Here is a 21,689-nt window from a genome sequence, read left to right as displayed (position 1 = left end):
TTTAATGGCATATTGATGAACTCATAGCACACATTTTAATGGCATATTGATGAACTCATAGCACACATTTTAATGGCATACTGATGAACTCATAGCACACATTTTAATGGCATACTGATGAACTCATAGCACACATTTTAATGGCATACTGATGAACTCATAGCACACATTTTAATGGCATACTGATGAACTCATAGCACACATTTTAATGGCATACTGATGAACTCATAGCACACATTTTAATGGCATACTGATGAACTTATAGCACACATTTTAATGGCATATTGATGAATTCATAGTACTTGAACCCCTCAACATACAGTCACATTACTTTTAAATGCCTGCAGGTTAGTACAGTCAGGGAAGCAGGAAAGGAATTCCAAAGTCTACCAATCTGAGGGAAGAAACTATTAGCATAAAAAATTTTTTGGCATCTAGGGACCTCAACATTAAAGTGGTAGGATTTTGCTCTTTGTCAGATTAGTCTGGGGGAGTATGTTGTCCGACAAGGAGCACAAGTACTATGAGTTGATCAGAGCACATTCCATTAAAATACTTGTAAAACAGGCACAAGGATGCACTACTGTGATGATGGGATAAAGGTCAGAGCTTGGATGACAGTGCAAGACCTATTAGATCTGAAACTCTTTTTTGTGAGAATTGTGATTTTGCAAAGATGCCCTCTAGTGTGAGTAATTTCCTAGAATGGTAGAGGGAGCCCACCTTTTTTGCAGCAGCCTTGGCAATGTTCTCAATGTATCTGCTCTAATTCATGTGAATGTTGGGTCGAGGAGTTTGAAAGATGGGTTCTCAGGTACAGTGTTTATTTGAGTACGGTCAAACATTCACATTATTTGATAAATCTCAATAAACTTAATAAAAAATGAGTTTTTTTTTATTTGAATTTATATAATAAATATGTTTATGAGGTATAAAAATAAAATTCTTGAAATCAAAATAATAAAATTTCAAGCATCATAAAAAAAATTTTTTTCAATACATAATATTACTAAAATAATTTTAAAATATTTTTAAGTGTTTTTAATAATTCTTAAAAAAAAAAAAATAAAACTAATTTCAGTAATTCTTTATTAAAATAAGACCAACATGTTTTTTTTCAATGATTATTAAATAAAAAAAAAAAAAAAAAGAATGACCGGAAAAATATAATAAAAACGAGTACATGCACAGGGGAGATATATGCATGAGAGAAAAAAGCAGAGAACCTGTCACTGCTGCCGGTAGCGCTACACTGGAAGTTAGAAAGTATGCTAGTTGACTAAAACCGAAAGATCTAGATTGGCCCATCCTTATGTTGTCAGACAGACACACAAAGTCTCACAACTGGATGTCCTAAGATGAAGTACTGTTGCCACATCTGGGGAGGTACTGCTATTAGTACTCTTTCCTTCCTTGACAGGGTTCAAAACTGAATTCGAAATCTAGTGGACAAAGCCCTCTTCTCCACTATCTTTCTCACAGAGATAACAAGTCTATCTCTGCTCCATCATTATTTTCATCACAGGTGCTCAACTAAGCATCTATCTATGACCCTCCCCCCACCCACACCCCCTACAACTGCTAACAATTTACTTTATTATTTCATATAACTGCTCGTCTGTGAAACAATACCATAGGACTGCTTCCTATCTGACTATAACATGTCTGTTTTCAAGTCTAATGTGAACAAGTTCCTATTGAGCTGCCCTCTTAAATAAACATATCTTAAACTATAAACATAGTTCCATCATTTCTAATAATCACGGTGTTGTCTTACCAGCCATATGAAACTCATTAACTCTTATCCTCAAGTGGCCTTTGGGCCTTGATAAGTGATGCCCTCCCCCTGTCCTTGTTCCTGTATGTATTACTTATGAACCTTTCATCAATAGAAACACGTCTTGGTTTCACGTTTCATATTTTTATGCTATCTCTACATGTTGACCTTTTAATCTAACAAAAATGTTGCACAAAGAGAATTACCTTGTCGACGGCGTTCACGTGTGGATCCTTTTCTAGCAGTTTGTGGACAATCTCGGAATAACCTCCTCGTGTTGCAACCAATAACCCTGTCCAGGAATTCTACAAAAAACAATGAAAAAAAACAAAAACACAAAAACGATTATCAGGAGGAGTTAATCACATCTTTTGCAAGTATCATTTTGTTAGGTTAAATTTGAAAATTTGGAACTTGTCCAGATTTCAACCTAATTAAAAACAAAAAATACAGAAAAATCTTTATGATATACGTACCCGTCATATAATAAATGTCATATTTCAAAAATCACTTAAATTAATCAAGAACTTTTTTTGTATAGAAAATCAAATTTTATGACAAAGCAAGATGTGCTTTGATCTGCCATGTTTAATAAATAAGGGAAAGACAACTCAATTCGAACTACCAAGATCAAAATCAACCTTGTAATAGTTACAATATACTATTAAAAGCGCTAGAAATTGTTTTAAAATTATTTTCATATAAAAAAATCCATGTGATTTTTGGAATATGACATTTTTGTTCTTTGATGGTACATACACAATAAAGATTTTTCTGTATTTAAAAAAAAAAAATTAAGTTGAATTCTGGATAAGAATCGAAAGTTTTAGAAGACCAAGTAATCCCTATATATATAAAATGAACTCATTTTTTCCCCCTATGATTTTGACCTTAATAGGATTAAAAATCTAGACATTTCATGTGAATGTAATAAGCACAAACTGCAGCACAATATCTGAGGTGTGTTATAGGCATATTACCTCTCCACTTCCTCGATAATCGTAGATTCCTATATTTTTTCTACTGAGAGTTAACTGCCACAATCGGTTAAAATCAATGGAAGTAGTAAAATCTTTTCTTACTAATTCCTCCTTTCCCCGCCACCACTTACACCGTTTCTGGATCGTTCACAAGCGACAGTTACGAAGGAACACCGGTTTGGTTTTTTTTTACTTCGTAGTCGCTTAAAAAAACTGGAATGGAATTTTAACATTCCTTTTCGTTCTATGCTTTCTACTGGGTGAAACGCACAATGGACTTAACCAAATCGAATGGTTATTTATGCCATTTTTTTTTTTTCGCTTTTCGCTGTGTTTCCGAACACATTCATCATTTTTTTCCCTTATTTTTGCTTTTTGTTTCTTTTTTAAAGAAGTTTTACGTTTGTTTGCCGTTTTCTTTTATTTTGTTTTTTTTAATTTTTTGACAAAGTTTAACATCGTTTTTTTTTTTTAAATATTTAAACAGGGTTATTACTTCACTTATTTTTTCTTTTACTTACCCCCCCCCCCTTCCACACACACACACACACCTCCAAACATCCGGGCAATGCCAGGTACCCCCGCTAGTACTGTATAAAATAAAAATAATCATTTTTTTCTGAGACTTTTGGTGCCATCCACTCGCATTAAACAAGACTTTATAATCATCCCCTTCCCCCTTTTTTCCTCATTTTGTTGGCATTGCTATGTCCATGGAGTGAAGAGAAAAATTTTACGTTTAATCTTGTTGACGATTGTATCAAAGTCAGATCTGATGTTACTTGCATGGTTGGCACAAAAATTTAATAGAAGGAGTTAGTCACATCTTTTGAAAGTATTATTTTGTAATGTTAAATTTGAAAATTTTAGAAAACGGTTAAGCTATATAATTTTTTATTAAATAAAAAATTACTTTCTGAATTTTTGAGATGAGGATTATTTGTATTATTTAGATTCGTCAAACTACTGTTCTCATCGTGGGTGTGATTTTCACAACGTTTCAGTCGATGTAACCTCAGACCTTCAGTAATTGTAAAAAGTGATATTAGGTTGAAGGTTCAATCTTCAGTGGGGGCAACCGAAAAATACAATTGCAAATTACTTAGGATCAGTCATGGTTAATGGAACAAGAGCACGCTACCCCCGTGATGTAAATAAAGAGTTCTGCTCGAAATTCTGTCCAAATTCCTGAGTTCAACAGAAACATTCCCGAGTTCGACAAGATACACCTGAAGAAGGTCGGAGGTTACATCAACTGAAATGTTGTGAAAAGCACACACAAAATGAGAACAGTAGTCCGATGAATCCAAATAATAGGAAAAAATTACTTTTTAAATTATTATTTTTACAAGACTTTGGATGGCATGAATCATTTGAACTTTTAATCTTTAAAACAAAAGTAACATTTTAACATTGATTTTCCTTCAGAAACTAATCACTCGCTTGACACTGTTTTCATCACACAAAAAGGTTGCTAGGATTCTTTCTGATTTTGATCAGTCTAAAACTTTTGATCCTGATTTAATTCTTGTTGTTCTCAAATATTGTGCTCCTGAACTTTCTTCAATCCGTTTGAAATTATTCAATTTCTGTTTGTCTTGGTCCTGTTTCCTTTCTTGTTGAAAATATCTTGTCGCAATTTGTAAAAATACTATTGATTGGTCTGACCCAACAAATATCATCTTGTTAGTTTTTTGTTATTAGCAAGATTTTTTGAAAAGTTTCATCAACACCAAACTTGTTCATTTTCTCAAAAGTCTGGGCCTCTTTAGTGATATTCAGTATGGCTTTCATGGTTTTCATTTAACTGCTGATCTTTTAATTGTTGTAACTGTGTGGATCTGCTGATTTATGAATAATTCAGGATTCATTGTGCTTAATATTTTAAAGTTCAATAGAATACTGCATTCTGAATCAGTTGAAATAATTTGACTTGAGTTCGGTTGTGGATTGGAGTACAAAATGGCTGGTTTCGTTTAATCGTGCCATTCAATAGTAGAAATATCCCATTTCTTCTTGAGATTCAATTCTTGAAGAGAAACTGATCTCCCTTTTTCATCAAATCTTTCTTGGAGTTCACATATTAGATTCATTTTCTGTGTCTCACCATCGCTCCAAACATTTTCTCATACCTGAGGCTATTCTTATCGTAGTTGGGTTGATGAATCTGTACTATTTGAGTGTTATTAATAAGGTACAGAAACTTATTTACCCTTTCTTTTGCTTTGCCCCCTCTCTCTTTTTCTCACAGATGTGATGTTGCTAGTCTCAGTTTTTCTTTAAATACTATAATGACTTATGTTAAGTGACCACCCAGTATTAATACCGATTGTTTCAAAGTTTCTAATTGGTGGATTCTAACTATGTTTTAGGATTGTTACGGAGAACTTACCATTCCAGTTATATCTACATCAGACCCGTTTTCCAATAATAATTCCACAATTGACATGTAACCTTTCCGAGCTCCCCATACAAGTGGTGTTGTTCCATACTAAAAAAAAAGAAACAAAAAAAAACTTTAAAAAATTAATTTTCCAACAGAAATAAAGACAAAAAACAAATATAAGCATTTTGCTTTTGTAAAAGTAAGTATGCAAAGTATATATAAAGAGAGAGACAAGAAAGAGGAGGGAGAGAGGAAGGGAGAAGACATGGAGAGAGGAAGGAAGGGAGAAAGAGAAGAGAGAGATAGGAAGAGAAAGACAAGGGGAGATAAGGGAGAGAGAGATGGAGAGAAGGTGAGAGGGAGAAAGAGAGAAGGAGAGATAGAAAGAGATAGGGAGAGGTAGACAAAAGGAAAGAAGACGGGGAAGGAAAGATATGAAGAGAGAGAGAGAGACAATATGCTTAACTTTATTGAGTTAAAAAAAAATCACACATCATATAACACGTTTTACGGACCAGCTATGACGTGCCACACGAGGAAACACAGTATCGTCAGGCATGAACAAATTATTTCGCGGATTTAAATGAGAATAAAAAAAATAGGTAAAACGTGGTTATTCATTCCCAAACTCCACTTGAGAAGAAATCTGAAGGAGAAGGAGCTGCTAGAAAGGACTTGTCCTGCCTTGATAGAGTTCAAAATAGACTTCGTAGCCTCGTAGGAGATGTCCTTTTCTCCTCCTTGCAACCTCTATCTCACAGAAGAGATGTTGCGAGTTTGTCTCTGATGTATCGTTATTTTCATGGAAAGTGTTCAACTGAGCTTCAATCTATGGTCCCCCCTCACCAAACTTTCACAAGAAACACTCATCTAGCTGTAAACACTATCAATAATTTCCCCCACTCTTTATCTGTGCCTAAACCTAAACGTAGATTCCATGAACAAAGCTTCTTAGAACTGCACGCCTGTGGAATTGTCTTCCGTTTTCCTGCTTTCTGGCTGACTACAATATGGTTGTGTTCAAGTCTAAAGTAAATAAGTTCTTGATGAGCCGTTCTATATAAGTTATCAAATTTACCAAATTTTCATTACTAATGATTACTATATTGTCCAATTTCTACTGTACACTCTTTAACCCTTATCCTTGAGTGGCCTCTGGGCCTTGATAATGTGGTGATGCCTATGTAAAAAAAAAAAAAAAAAAAAAAAAAAAGAAATCAATACATGCTGAAGAAACAACAGTGACACAAATGATGTATTTTAAATGACAATATTAGTAAAACAAGTGCCACAACACGATAATGGTGAGGGAAAGGGATAATATTAAAGACAGTTTCAGGAAACAACACAAATTTAGAATATTAAAATGTGGGCTTAGAGAAGACAATGTTTTGTTTGAGGAATTAAAGCGGGATTTAGAAACAAAACAAGTCGAAAATGTTATGACATTGTGGAAAGTAACAATTTTTAATGTAGTGGAGTAAAATCTTTGGGAATGAAAAGCAATTCAAAATACTTATCTTTTGAAGGATAGGAGCACCGGTTTTTGAGAAATTGATATCTTTTGAATTAAGAAGATGAAAAGCTTAGCTGTGTGATTGAGATGATCACTGGTAGAGTTCAAAGTTCGAACATATATATCGGGGGAAGGTTGATATATAATATATTTAAATAGATGTGTGAGTGTGTGCTACAGAAGACCAGAAAACATTGGTACCCTCGGTTTCAAATCCAAATAAAGGGAATCAATATCTGGTTGTCTATATCAGACTTCCTTCAGCCTCTGTTTATATCTGTCTCCCTACAAATGGCATCTTGGATACACTCTGCAAGATGCTATTTCTGAGGAGACAGAGGCTGAAGAAAATCCAATATTGGTCACCTATGTTTAGATTTGATACTGATGGTACCAATGTTTTTCTGTAACACACACACACACACATATATATATATATATAAATATTATGTTCTTATTTTTTTAATTTTCTTTATAATCAAGCACTCTGCTGGGGTTCTTTCCTACTAACCTCACATAGGTGTTTGTGTGTGTGTGTGTATATATATATATATATATATATATATATATATTATTTTGATTCAATTTAGGTAAACAAAATTATTATTAGTCAAGACAATAAATCTACTGTTTCAGTCTAAATATACTTCATCAGACAACAAAAACAACCTCTGGTCTTAGTCAAGGCAAGTAGACCGAAACAGTAGATTTATTATGGTGACTAATGATAATTTTGTTTACCTAAACTGAATAAAATAATATTTTGCTCTTGTTAATGAACACTATCAACAACCTCATTAAATTCAATAGTTTTTACTTTTGGATATTTTTAACCTTGAACAAATATATTATATATATATATATATATATATATATATATATATATATATATTAGGAGGTATATTTTGTAAGAAACAGGGGAAAAAGGTGCTCAATACATGAGTAGAGCTAAATATGTTTTTATTCTTTCAACCATGGCTTTTTTTTTTACTCAAATCATTACAAATTGTAAAAAAAACCCAGAGGTTGAAAGAATAAACACACACATGCACACACACACACACATATATATATATTATATATATATATATATATATACAGTTAAAGCCAAAATTATTGGCACCCTTTCAAGGTGTTGATGAACATTTATATCGACCATCTACAAATCTCCTGAAACACTTTTAGTTTATCATAAAATATTCAAAATAAATATTATTAATGATAACAAAAAAACAGACGAATTCAAATTTATTAGCACCGATGATTTTTATCATAGAATTCACAATATTTTATGCAAAATAATACTTGTTTATTATGATTTGGGTATTGCATCATCTTCTAGAATGTTCCAAGGCCTTCTGTAAATAATGTGTATTAGTCAATCCTTCACATTATCAATAACACCAGACTGCAAAAATGGCTAAAATTAAGAAACACTGTTTCGATGTTAGACAGAAAATAGTGGATGCACACATGAAAGGTAGTGGATATAAATCCATTTCTAAGCATTTTGAAGTTCCTGTGTCAACAGTAAGAAACATTATCAAGAAGCATGATGTTTTCAATACGATTCAAAACTTGACAGGTTAAGGCCGTAAAAAGAAAATTTCTCCCAGAACTGTACGACAAGTCATTTGAGAAGTGGAAAAGGACCGGAAAATTACTGGTAAGAAAGTAGTTCAACAATTGAGTGATCAAGGTATTGAAATTTCTGTTTCGACATTGAGGAGGGCACTGAAGTCACACGGGATTCAGGGGTACTGACCAAGGAAGACTGCTCTCTTCTCCAAGAAACATGTTAAAGCCTGCTTAGAGTTTGCACGGGAGTTTATTGACAAGGATTCAACTTTTTTGGGTTTAGTTTTATGGTCAGACGAGACTAAAATTGAACTTTTTGGCAGCAGAGATGTGTCGTTTGTGTGGCGGAAGAAAGAAGAAGTCTTCAACCCAAAGAATACAGTCCCTACGGTGAAGTATAATGGAGGAAACCGTATGTTTTGGGGTTGCTTTTTGGCCAATAGCATTGGAAAACTTGTCACTGTGGATGGCATCATGAGGCAAGATCAATACATTAAAATATTGACTGAAAATCTGAAACCTTCTGCAGAAGCCCTTAGTTTTGGAACCAACTGGGTTTTCCGACAGGACAATGATCCAAAACATACAGTGAAATCGGTGAAGAAATGGCTTTTGGATAATGAAATAAAAATCCTGAAGTGGCCAAGTCAAAGTCCGGACTTGAATCTAATGGAAAACTTGTGGGCTGTGGTGAAGGCAAACGTGAAAAGAAGGAAACCAAGGAACCTGAGGGAATTAGAAGATATCGCCAAGGAAGAATGGTTTAATATTCCTGTTGATGTGTGTAGGAATTTAATAATGTCGTATAGAAAACGTCTAGAAACTGTTATTAAAAACAAAGGCTTTGCAAGTGGCTATTGATAAAGGGTGCCAATAAATTTGAATTCCTCTGTTTTTCGTTATCATTAATAATATTTATTTTATATATTTTATAATAAACTAAAAGTGTTTCAGGAGATCTGTAGATGGTCGATATAAATCTTCAACGCTTTAATAAAAATAATTAGTGAAAAAATGTTTTTTCTTCAAAAAACGCAAAAATTGAAAGGGTGCCAATAATTTCAGCTTAAACTATATATATATATATATATAGCTGTGGAATATCCTTGATGAACTGAATTTCAAGTCAAGCGGTTGAATATATTTCCTTTTGTTAAAATCGTGTTTCATTGATGAGTGATTTTTCACAGTTTTGTTAACTTATTGCTGGTGTTTGAGTTGCGATCAAACCAATTGAATTGTAGGTAAATGTGTAGACACAGTAGCCGAGAAAGAAAATGTCCGCTGAGTTCTTAGAATACGTCCAAGTTTTGTAAATGATGTTTATGAAAATGGTTTCCTATGGACTGAAGAAATAAAAATATCCCAACCTATGAAGCTGGCTGACAATTTCGAAATGATTCAATGGATTGCCAATTCTTGGAGGTGTGAAACCTGTAATTTACCATTTGCGTTGAACCGTTATTTGCAGTCAATTGATCGTTGGAGATCAAAAAGTTCAAAAGATAGATTTTGTCATTGAATACAAAAACAATCATTTTTTTTAACAAAGCAAACAACGAACAGTCATTTTTATAATTTATATGTGAAGGATTTCTTTTAGTTTCAGTTTTTACAACTCAGCGGCCATTTTCTTTCTTGGATGCTGTGTCTACACATTACTGAATTGTGCTCTCACAGAGACTTGCCATATGTAGGTAAGAAAGTAAGAATGTTCCAATGCCACTTTTATTCTAGCTGTATTTCTTTCAGTAGAAAATGGACCTGCTCGACTGTCCAATGAATAAAAGCAGAACAGAGGAAGTCTTTCTTTGTAGCCACCTGGAAGCTCTCTATTCACATAACATTTCTCTCGCTCTTTCCTCTTTTCTGCCTCTTCATCATTTGCACCATCATTGACTATCTAAAGTACAAGGTTATTTAAGATTTAAGGAAGAAGGTTTCTAGCAAGTTCCATGTAAGAAAGTAGAAATATAGAAGTGTATTTTCACATGGACTGTAAGACAATATATATATATATATATATATATATATATGATTAGTTTTTTGGAAAAAGAAATCTAGCAGAGTGCTCAATTAAAAGGAAAATCCGAAATATAAGAGCGTATTTATATTTTGTGTACAAAAAGTTGTTACATGAGACAAGTTATTGGTACCGTCGGTTTCAAGCCCGATTATTAGGACCGTTTAAGATATCCTTATCAAGCTCTCTTCAACAAATATTGGCTGAAGAGAGCTTCATAAGGATATCTTAAACGGTCCTAATAATCGGGCTTGAAACCGACGGTACCAATGACTTGTCTCATCTAACAACTTTCTGTACATAATATATATATATAAGTAGGGACTGTAAAACAAACTCCTTTAATATTTTGTACCAACATGTACGTCAAACAAAAGGAAAAATAAATCTTGCCCATAAATAACAACAATATATTTATTTGAGCTACCTACACCATTGGGTGTAGGTAGCCAAAATTTAAGGTGTAGAAAAGAAATTAAAGAAAGTTAGACTGCCACTTTTCTTTGAGCTGTATGCGCAACTGCTCAATAGACAAAGGCAGAAGAGAGAGGATGTCTTTCTTTGTAGGCGCCTGTAAACTCTTTGACTGCTGTCTGAAATTCCTAAAGGAGTTAAAAGTAGTCCTTCAAAGTTCAAACTGAAATTAATAAATTAACCTGTAGGTTAACCTGTAACAAATTAACCTGTAATAAATTATCTGTAAATTATCTAATTAAATTACCTGTAAATTACCCAATTAAATTACCTGTAAATTACCCAATTAAATTACCTGTAAATTACCCAATTAAATTACCTGTAAATTACCCAATTAAATTACCTGTAAATTACCCAATTAAATTACCTGAAAATTACCCAATTAAATTACCTGTAAATTACCCAATTAAATTACCTGTAAATTACCCAATTAAATTACCTGTAAATTACCCAATTAAATTACCTGTAAATTACCCAATTAAATTACCTGTAAATTACCCAATTAAATTACCTGTAAATTACCCAATTAAATTACCTGTAAATTACCCAATTAAATCACCTGTAAATTACCCAATTAAATCACCTGTAAATTACCCAATTAAATTACCTGTAAATTACCCAATTAAATTACCTGTAAATTACCCAATTAAATTACCTGTAAATTACCCAATTAAATTACCTGTAAATTACCTAATTAAATAACCTGTAAATTACCTAATTAAACTACCTGTAAATTACCTAAATAAATTATCTGTAAATTACCCAATTAAATTACCTGTAAATTACCCAATTAAATTACCTGTAAATTACCTAATTAAATTACCTGTAAATTACCCAATTAAATTACCTGTAAATTACCCAATTAAATTACCTGTAAATTACCCAATTAAATTACCTGTAAATTACCTAATTAAATAACCTGTTAATTACCTAATTAAATAACCTGTAAATTACCTAATTAAACTACCTGTAAATTACCTAAATAAATTACCTGTAAATTACCTAATTAACCTGTAATAAATTAACTTGTAGGTTTATTGGTTATCGTGTGACAAAACCATCTAATAGGGGCTGCTCTCCGCCAGATCTTTATGATTTGTGATAAAGATGAAAATAATGTCCAAATAATCCAACTTCTGAGAATATAAAAAACAAGATTTAAAGAAAAAGTGCAAAATTTTACCTTATCGGCGGCATTGACTTTAGCACCGTATTTCAATAATTCTTTGACTATTTCTTCATAACCTCGACCAGCAGCCCAGGCGATACACGTCATATTATACTGAAGTGAAAGAAAAAATTAAAATTGAAGAAATATAGATCACCAATATTTAAAACAGATCAATATTCAATATTGTCACACAATTTTAGATTTACTTAAATAAACATTTATCTATCAGATAATGTTTATTCTTAATTAAAAAAAAAAAAAAATCATCATTTAATGTTTTACGTGTCGGCATGAACGGATTTTAAGAATTGATTTCTATATGAACCCATATCAGACTTTTTATTTGTTTCTTACATCCATCATTATCACTTCTTTTCATTATATTATTTGAGTTATTGTTAACTCAGGTCCTTGTGTAGTGGGTAAAGTACTTAGTAAATTCAGTTGTAAGTTACACTCTTCCGGAGGTTGAAGGTTCAGTCGTCATTGTGGGTGACACTAAAAATACAGTTATGAATTACTTAGGAGACATGCTTGATGGAATGACAGCATACCAACCTCATGGATTAAATAAAGGTTCTTTTTGAAATTCTATACATGTTACAAGAAAGGTCTCCCTTTTTCTTTTAAGTAAGAAAAACATTAGATAAGTGAAATGAGATTAGGATAGGCCGAGATTTGAACTTTGTAAGCAAAGTTCAGAAATGTAATTTCGCATTGTTCAGTTTCATATAAAATAGTTTAGATATGTTGTTGTAAAAGGAATTTTGATTGTTCAATTCTTTTTATGAAAACTGAATTAAAATAAGGTCAGCTAGATAAGAACGAACAATAGCAATTAAAAAACATATTGAAAAATAAGTTAGGTCGAAAAATAGGTTAGTGAGAATTCTTTGTCTGCAGAAATGGTTTGGAAACGTGTGCCGAACCACGTATGTTTAGGCCACGTGGGTTGATCACGTTTACAGACACACGTGTGACGTCATGGCAGAAATGAATTCTCAATATAGGAACTAAAGTCGAAGATGAGTTACACAGAGTTGGAGACAAAGATAGGAGACAGAGCTGACATGCTCAGAGGAGGGTCCCTTTAGAAGCAAAGGGAGAAAGTTTTAAACGTAGAAACAACTTTGAATTCCTGGATGTCATCATCATTTTGACTGGTCAAATGGAATAAAAGAACATCATCATATTTTTGTAACTGCCGTCTTCGTGTCGCCATTCCACAAGTTAAAGGTAATGTTTAATCATCTTATATGAACATTGTCTCCCTCATTGTTATTAATGAACATTGTATAACCCAAACAAGTAATGATCCCCCTCTTCATCATAAGTAATGACAGTCCCCTCCTGTGTTAAAAGATCTGAACACCCTCTCTTCTCCTCCGAGAAACATCACAGAACAGTATGTCTCTCTCTTCTCTCATCATCGTCTATCTTTTATTATATGCCCCCATCTCTCCCCAATATGATCCTGGCTATACAACATACAGACTCCTGAGTTTAAGAAATAATTTCCAACTTCGATAAGATACACCTAAAGAACGTCAGAGGTTACATTGACCAAAAACTGAATAATCTAATACGAATTATCAATCCTCATCTAAAAAATCTAGAAAGATTTCCGTCCATTTTCCCCTTGATTTTCCTTTGTGAACCAAACCTTCTACTGCAACTGTTTTACATCTACTAACTAAAGAACTCTCCTCATTTTTTTTCAATAAGATCAAATAAACAGTAGAAGTCTTCTATTCTGCACACATCTTCCTATACTGTTTAGATTTCATCTTCCTTTGAGGTAATTAAATTTAAGCCATTTTAATATTATTAAATTGGCTTCAATGCTCAGAAAAGGTGAAAAACAAAAATGCAGATTATTAGAGCCATCTGTAATACAAACTCTGATTTTTATAAATATTTAATTTTCCTCTGAGGTCATCAGATCCAATCCTGTCTAAAACTCACATTACACATCCATCATATTTTGGTAACAGTATGCAGAGGCATAGCAGTAACTAGCCACAATTGGCATCTGCCTGCTGTAGGGAAGCAGTGGCGTGTGAACCTGGAACCCTTCAGACACAAGAATAAGCCAATTATGAAAATCTAGGCATTGTTGAGAATCTGAGTTGGCAACATTAAACTACGGATCTTTGCTCGAGTCTTTTTGGTTTTTGGATGCCGCCACATTCACTTGTGAATTTATTATTGGTTAGAGAGACAAGAAAAAAAAAGGACAGCTGTTGCTGCTTAGATTAAATAGGTGAACATCGTTATCATGGAGGGAAAAAACCCACAAAATAATCTGACTCGAGTGTGTGTTTTGTTTTCAACTTAAAAGAATTTACGTGACTGAAATAGGAATTAATTTCCTAAATACAGCAGTTGGGTGTGTAAATTATAGAAAATCTTTCACATATCATGCAATTCAAGTCTTCTGCTATAAATAATATTAAGTTAATAAATTTATTAAAAATATTTTTTTAATGCGTAAATTAATCTAATATATAAAGTTATCGTCAAGAGTATGAGTTCCATATAGAAATGTTGATTTAATTTGAATAAAATAAAATATATATCAATGTGCTTGAAAGTCAAATTACTTGTTTGAAATGTATAACATAAATATATTTTGGAGCCAAACTCTATCCTCAGTATATTGTTTTCCTTTTCTTTTTTTTCTTTTCTTCTTCCTTGCCATGTTGTAAAGTGGGAGAAAGAAAAGTGTTTTTAAATGGCCGTGCGTTGTATCGCAGCATTATTCTCGCGTCGCCTACACACTGTTCCAACATTTTTAAAATACAACCGCTAAGATACAACACGCAGCTCTTTACAAGCAGACTTTTCTTTCTCCAACTTTACAACATGACAAGAAAGAAGAAAAGAAAAAAAAGAAAAGAAAGAAAGCAACATACTGAGGATGGAGTATAGCTCCGAAATATATTTATGTTATAAATTTCAAACAAGTAAAATATTTGTTTATTTTCTTAATATTACATTGTGATTTGGCTTTCAAGCGCACTTGATGAATATTTTATTTTATATGAAATTATTTTATTGGATTTTCAAAGCCAGGCCCAAATGACATTTAAGCATCTATATCTAGGAACAAAGTGTAGTATCTGTTCTGATGCTGCATTTAGCCTAGTCTGACTTTGGTCAATGAAGGAAAAATCGTTCTAGACTAAGGCAATTTTAATTTTTGTTCCGATCCAGAGTGCCCTTATTTGGAGAGCTGGACTTTCCTCACATTAAAAACCAACCTTGTGTCTATGTTTTCTCTCATTGAGAGGCAAGTAAATATGAATATTTAAGCATCTTGCTTTACCAGCCAATTTTCATTTGCTATTGTTGTACTATGTTCTTTGCAATCTAATAATGTTCGTTGATATAATTTATTTAAAAAAATTTTTTTTATTTAAATGATTGGCAATATAAAATATTTATACATAATCACCGAAAATTAAAAAATGAGCAAGGGGAGATAACTCATTTTCCTCAGGTCTAGAAAGAACTATGGATGACGAAATTTAAGTGTACAATGGGAAGTTAGTGACCAGCTGGGGTCCCGGAGCAAAAGAACATAGTTTGCTAAGACTCTTGCTGGAAAGCGAACATAATTTAGTTGAGAAATCAATAGAAGCAGACAGACACAGGGAAATTCTATACAAATATGGGTGTCTGGGTTTTATTTGTTCTTATCATTAATGACGAGAAGTCCACAGGGAACTCTTAACTTACAATAAAAATTGTTATTACCTCAGCCTTTATATTACAGTTGGAACCTTTCTGTAACAATTCCCGCACGATAGTAAGGTGACCATGGTAACAGGCCCACATCAATGATGTCCAACCACACTGAAAAAATAAAATAAAGTCATATCAGCTAAAGTAATTAATTTATTTTTAATGAGTTTCAATTTTTAATGGATTTATTTTTTAATGAATTTAGTTTATTTCAACAAATTTATTTTAGTTCTTGCCCAGAATTCTCCCTCTAAATAAATAACAAAAATAAAGAAAAATCTGTACACGCAGCCAAAGCAAAAACATCATATTCTAAAAATCACATAAATTGATCAATTAGTTTTATTTTTATAAAGAAAACCATTTTTAAGTGATTAATGAGAATTCATAGGCATTATAACAAATTTTAATTCTTGCTGAATTATTTCCCTTATTTTTAATTTTTTCAAAATTGCGGGCAAAACAGTCACTCCTTGGATAGCATACAGATTTTTCTAGTATAACACCATTGTACTTTATTAAATACTTCAAATTATTCTGAAATGAAAAAATATGAAACAAATTACCAAATTTATTCCAAATGCTTTGTATTTATTTATTTATTTACAATAATGTTCATACACCAATTCCAATTAGATCAACACTCAGCCTGGTCAGTACTAACCATTTGGTAATACCAGGTGTGATCTGTTTATCTTATTTATATATTTTATTGAGAAAGAAAAAATTGAACATAAAAACGTACAAAAGATTCGATTCAACAAAATTAGGCACAAGGCCCTATAAGAATCTGTGATCTGTTTATCTTAGTACAGTTTCTAGTTGTAATAAATTTCTCTTTACCACTGCCGACAAGAGAGGTGTGGTTGAGGATTTCACAATTACACATGCAGCAATCCTTTAAGAGGGTATCCATTGTCTCTCATAATTGAATGGAGATCATGAGTATTTAAAAAATTCTGATTATTATTTGGTTTGTAAAAATAAAGAAAACTTATGCAGAATAAGAACCGTGCTATCCTCAAAATTTTCTGAATAGTTTATGCAAAATGCTGGAAGTTTTGTGTTTTTTTGTGTGTGTAAATGCTGGCCAATTTTTTCAATGAAAAATATATTATTTCTGTTATTACAAAAATAATTCAATGAAAAATTAATTTAAAAAAATGAAAACAATAATCTTTTTGTTGTTATAAAGAAAATATAATGAATCATTATTGAATAATTTTTATAAAAGTTTAAAAAAAATCCAAATTAAAATAAAAAACACTTATTGAAAAACAATTTTCATAGAATATTTACTTTTTGAATAACAAACAAGTAATTACGAACAAAGAAATTTTTCATTTTATTATTTGATTTTTTCTTTATGATTTTTTTGTTCAAATTATGTTTTTATTTTATAATAAATGGAAACAAATATTTTCTTATAATATGATGTTAGCTGCTATGATTACATTGTTTAGGCAATTTTCAGTGTTTTATGTAAACATTATACTCCATATTTAAAAATTCAGATGATTGGTCATCTCGCTCTCAATACAGGCTGTGCATCATGAGTAAGTTGCTGGAATGTGCGTTAAATAGAGAAGTAGTCAATCACATCAGCAAAAATAACCTTCTTAGTGACATGCAACATGGTTTCCGTTCTTTTAGATCTACAGCAGATGTGCTAACAGTTATATCTCATAGGATGAGCAAATCTCTTGATTAAGGCTTCCTTTCTAGGGCAATTGCTCTTGATATATCAAAGGCCTTTGATAGGGTATGACATAAAAGTCTATTCACCAAAATCTCCAACTATGGTATAACTGGAAATGTCTTTTCATTTCTCTTTGAATTTTATACTTGAAGTTCATTATAGTGGCTGATGGGCAGAAATCAGAAGCTCAAAGCATTAATGCTAGAGTCACTAAGGGGTCCATTCTGGACCCAACTCTCTTCCTGGTCTACATCGATGATCTCCCAAATTACATCCTAAGATCATTCATAGACATTTATGCTGACGGCACTTCAAAGACTGTAAATGACCAAGTTCTCTGATTCTTTCTCCTCTGATCTTGAGCATGTGGTACAATGAAGAAAGCGGTGACTGGTTAATTTTAATGCATCTAAAACCAATCTTTACATCATCAATGCTCTGGAGAAGAACCAATAATGGTCATTGTCAAATATTTAAATAAAACGGATATGCCTTTTCTTTATTTCTTTCAACTTGTAGCAATGCAATTCTTTTGGAAACAATATTCTCTGTCTTTTACTATAATAAAAATTGTCAATTCAATATTCTGCAAATCAATAAAACAAATGTCAATGGGAAAACATTATTGGTTTTGGTACAAATCATTTTAAAAATGGTAAAGTTATAATTGTTTGCCTTAGTGACTTTAAATCAATCATCAATCACTATCTTTGCTGATCGACAATTTGATTTTTTAGTGCTTGTGCAGAATATGAACCATGTTATTGTCAGAATATTGCAAGCAGATTATATAAACCACTTAAAGGTACCAAAACACTCAGCCAATGAAATCACAAATAATATCTTTTATTTATTAATTTTTTTTAAGGTATCTTTTGTTTATAAAACTGTTAGATGAAAGTGCAGAATAGTTAAAAAGCTAAGAATAGCTTTCTAAATAATAACATTATTTCAGCATAGTCCATAAACTGCACAAGTACTTTTCGTTTTCATTGAAATTACTATATGATGTCTGTTTCTTTTTATCATAATTATGTTTTTTTTTTCCTTAAATTTTAACTGTTTGCTAACATTTTAAACATTGCCCATTGTTGAAAAATATGTAGTTTTTGTTTGGCACTTCAAAATTGGCCAACATTTTCGCAAAAAACAAAACAAAAAAAAACAAAAAAAACTTTGGTTTGGCACCTTCCAACAGTTTACATAACTTGCCTGGACTATGCCGACAATAATGAAGTCCATATTCTGCATAAGTTCCATTGTTTCATGTATATGTGAATGGTGATAACGTACATACAAACATCTTAGCATATTAATATATAGATGATGCATTGTTCACAAGTGAACATAAGTGTTAACAGTATCTCTGTCTTCTGGCATAAAGTAATAAAGTTTTTGATATTTATGAAGAATAAAGACCATGTTATTATTGGAATTTTCCAGTCAGTTTTTTTTTTAACAAAGGAACCACCACTTATCAAGGCCTGAAGGCCAATCGAGGATAAGGTTTAATGAGTGTATGGTGTCAATGGGAAAAATATTATAGTAATCCACCTTAGTAGTGGAAATTTGGTAAATTGGATTACTTAAGGGGACGGCTCATCAAGAACAAATCAAATTGAGTGTTGTCCAAAAGAGTGTAACTTTTACAATCTACAATTGAATTTTACCAAATACTTTATCCACTATGCTACAGGTCCTTGTGGACAATTCCAATACGAATTTTAGGAGCCTTAAATTAATTTTGTTTCTAGATGTACAATCTTATTAATCATTATTATATATCACTATTTATTACTACATATATTTTTTCTTTATTGAGAAAATCAAATTTTATGAGGAAGCAAAGATGTGTCTTGCTCTACTATTTCACCGCTCCATCATATTTAATAAATAAAGGGAGACAACTCAATTCGAACTACCGGGAGAGAAATAGAAATCAAAATCAGCCTTGTAATGGCTACAATTTACTACTAATCAGAAAAAAATGATTTTCTATGCATAAAAAAAACTATTTGATCAATTTACATAATTTTTGGAATATGACATTTTCGTTCTGTAATGAGAACATACATAAAAGATTTTTTAGGTTGAATTATGGACAAGCTAATTATTTTTATGGAAAAAGAGTTGTTTTTTCTTAATAGCATTGATACTACAGGGTGGAATGATAAAATTGTCATTCTAGAAAAGACAACATGATTCCATTTCCGTTTTTTGTTGCATCTACTAGTTTGCCAGTTGTGTGCAAATCCCAAAAGCCTTCTATCATGTTTGAAAGTGTCACAATGTTCAATGAGCGAGATTGGAGATGTGCCACTGTACAACTCGTGCTCTCTACGGATCCAAGTTATGACAACAGAACCATTTCCAGCACCCTCAAAATGCATTGCTGGATTGCCATGAATAACAGGGACGTGCCCAGGGTGATGAAAACAAAGTTTCCGTTTACGATTATGATCTTTGGTATGATTTCAAATAAGGGCCACATCATGCCACCTCACATCTTCGAAGTCTCCTTGAAAGTCAATATCAAAGCGTATCTGGATGTGCTGAAGAGTGTGGTGATCCCCTGGTGCAATCAGGTGGCCACCATCTGCCAAGTATTCGCCGAGCTCCAAATGATGCTTGTGGAAAAGGCATGCTCCCAGTTATGAACCCGTATCGAGGCAATGATTGAGGCTGAAGGCAGCTACATTGAATAGATGTTAGCTCTACTATATAATCAAGTTACCTGAATTGATATTTGTCAATAAAAATTTTAAAATAAAGCTGTAGTGTTGTTTTATTTAGGGTGACAACTTTATCGTGCCACCCTGTAACATACATTTATTATTTCAAAAGGAATATTATTTTAACAATAAATTATGCAGATTGGTGTAGAGAAACACTATGAAATTGTCATGAGTATACTGGTTGAACTATAGTTTGAAGTTTTAATATAATATTTAATATGGGAGTATTTATGATGGCTGATAACGACGCAGAAAAATCCGAATGATGAAAAAGTATGAACAAAACACTTGAAGACAATATTTGGGTTATGAATCTTCACAAAATCTATTTTTCAACAGATGTTTCACATATCAAATATGTAAGTATAAGATTTACTGTTAAATATTAATAAAAATGGTTCTTGTCCAGAATTCCCACTATAAAATCAAGAAAAATCTATATGAAATGATAATATCATATTCCAAAAATCACGCAAATTAAACAAGTAATTTTATTTTTTATAAAGAAAATCATTTGGAAGTGATTAATGGGAATTCATAGGCATTACAACATAAATATCACAGTTTGAGTTATTAAGTTATCGTTCTTTGTTTTTTTTTTTAATTTTTTCAAAATGGCAGATAGGGCAGCTACTCTTCGATTACTCATAAAATTTGATTTTCTTATTTAAAAATAAAACTACTTGATCAATTTATATGATTTTTGAAATATGATATTTTCACTGTGTCATGGGTACATATATCATATGGATTTTCCTTTATTTTTGTTTTTGAATATAGGGGAAATTTTAGACCCGAACCCTAAAAATATCCAAGATGGTGTAACATCTTTACTAATTTTGGGAGAAACCCTTCACCACTTCTCAAAAAAGAAATACAAAAGCAATTTGATGTTTATTTTTATTAAAATATTTACAAATATTTTCTGAGCAAAAGAAGAATGTGGGAGTGAAACTTACCAAATCTCTGTGGTCAATTCCAGCATCTTTTTCCAATATTTCAATTACAATTTCTAAATGGCCTTCTTTTGCCGCATACAGAAGAGCCGTCCAATTTTCCTGATGAAACAAACAGTTTAAAATCAATTAGAAAACAAATAATTTTATAATGTACACAAACAGTTAACATAACTCAACTAATAAAACATAGTTCACATCAGAAAAAGTTCTAGTCATGTATAAATATTTTTTTCAATAATAATAATAATAATATATATATATATATATATATATATATATATATATATATATATATATATATATATATATCCACTGGTTAGCTGCATCCCAATGACCAAACGAAAGAATCAGGTCTTAATCATAATTATTTTTTTTTAGTTTATATTTTGGCAAATGCTTGTATATTCTTTTTTACCATCTGATGTGCATTTCACAACCCATAATGCTAAAATACTGTCTTTAGTTTATTTGGTTGCTCTTTATTGATCAAATATTAATAAAACCCATTACAGTATTCTGAAACAAAATGAAAGGAAGAATGGTGCTTAAGACGACGAGAAAAATGGCAAGTACATATTTTGTATGAAAAATAAAAAAGAAAAACAATTAAACACAAGAAATCAAAATCTTTGCATATTTGTTTT

At 31.8% G+C, this 21,689-nt stretch overlaps 1 protein-coding gene across 3 annotated transcripts in view; it reads right to left on the bottom strand.

Annotated features, from left to right (window-relative positions):
• The window catches only part of LOC145259135 (kinase D-interacting substrate of 220 kDa B-like), a 160,961-nt gene that overhangs the window by 96,272 nt on the left and 43,000 nt on the right, over nt 1-21,689 (bottom strand). For all 3 annotated transcript variants that reach the window (XM_080116817.1, XM_080116818.1, XM_080116819.1), the window contains exons 4-8: nt 21,046-21,144; nt 15,665-15,763; nt 11,918-12,016; nt 5,150-5,248; nt 1,984-2,082 (exon numbers count right to left, since the gene is read on the bottom strand). In XM_080116817.1, the coding sequence (XP_079972943.1) occupies nt 1,984-2,082; nt 5,150-5,248; nt 11,918-12,016; nt 15,665-15,763; nt 21,046-21,144 (495 nt within the window). The remainder of the gene's footprint in view (nt 1-1,983; nt 2,083-5,149; nt 5,249-11,917; nt 12,017-15,664; nt 15,764-21,045; nt 21,145-21,689) is intronic.

Source organism: Euprymna scolopes, chromosome 34 (assembly GCF_053919585.1).
Source record: "Euprymna scolopes isolate OS-2025 chromosome 34, ASM5391958v1, whole genome shotgun sequence".
NCBI classification, from domain to species: Eukaryota; Metazoa; Mollusca; class Cephalopoda; order Sepiida; family Sepiolidae; genus Euprymna; species Euprymna scolopes.
This window is presented reverse-complemented; position numbering and strand designations above follow the sequence as displayed.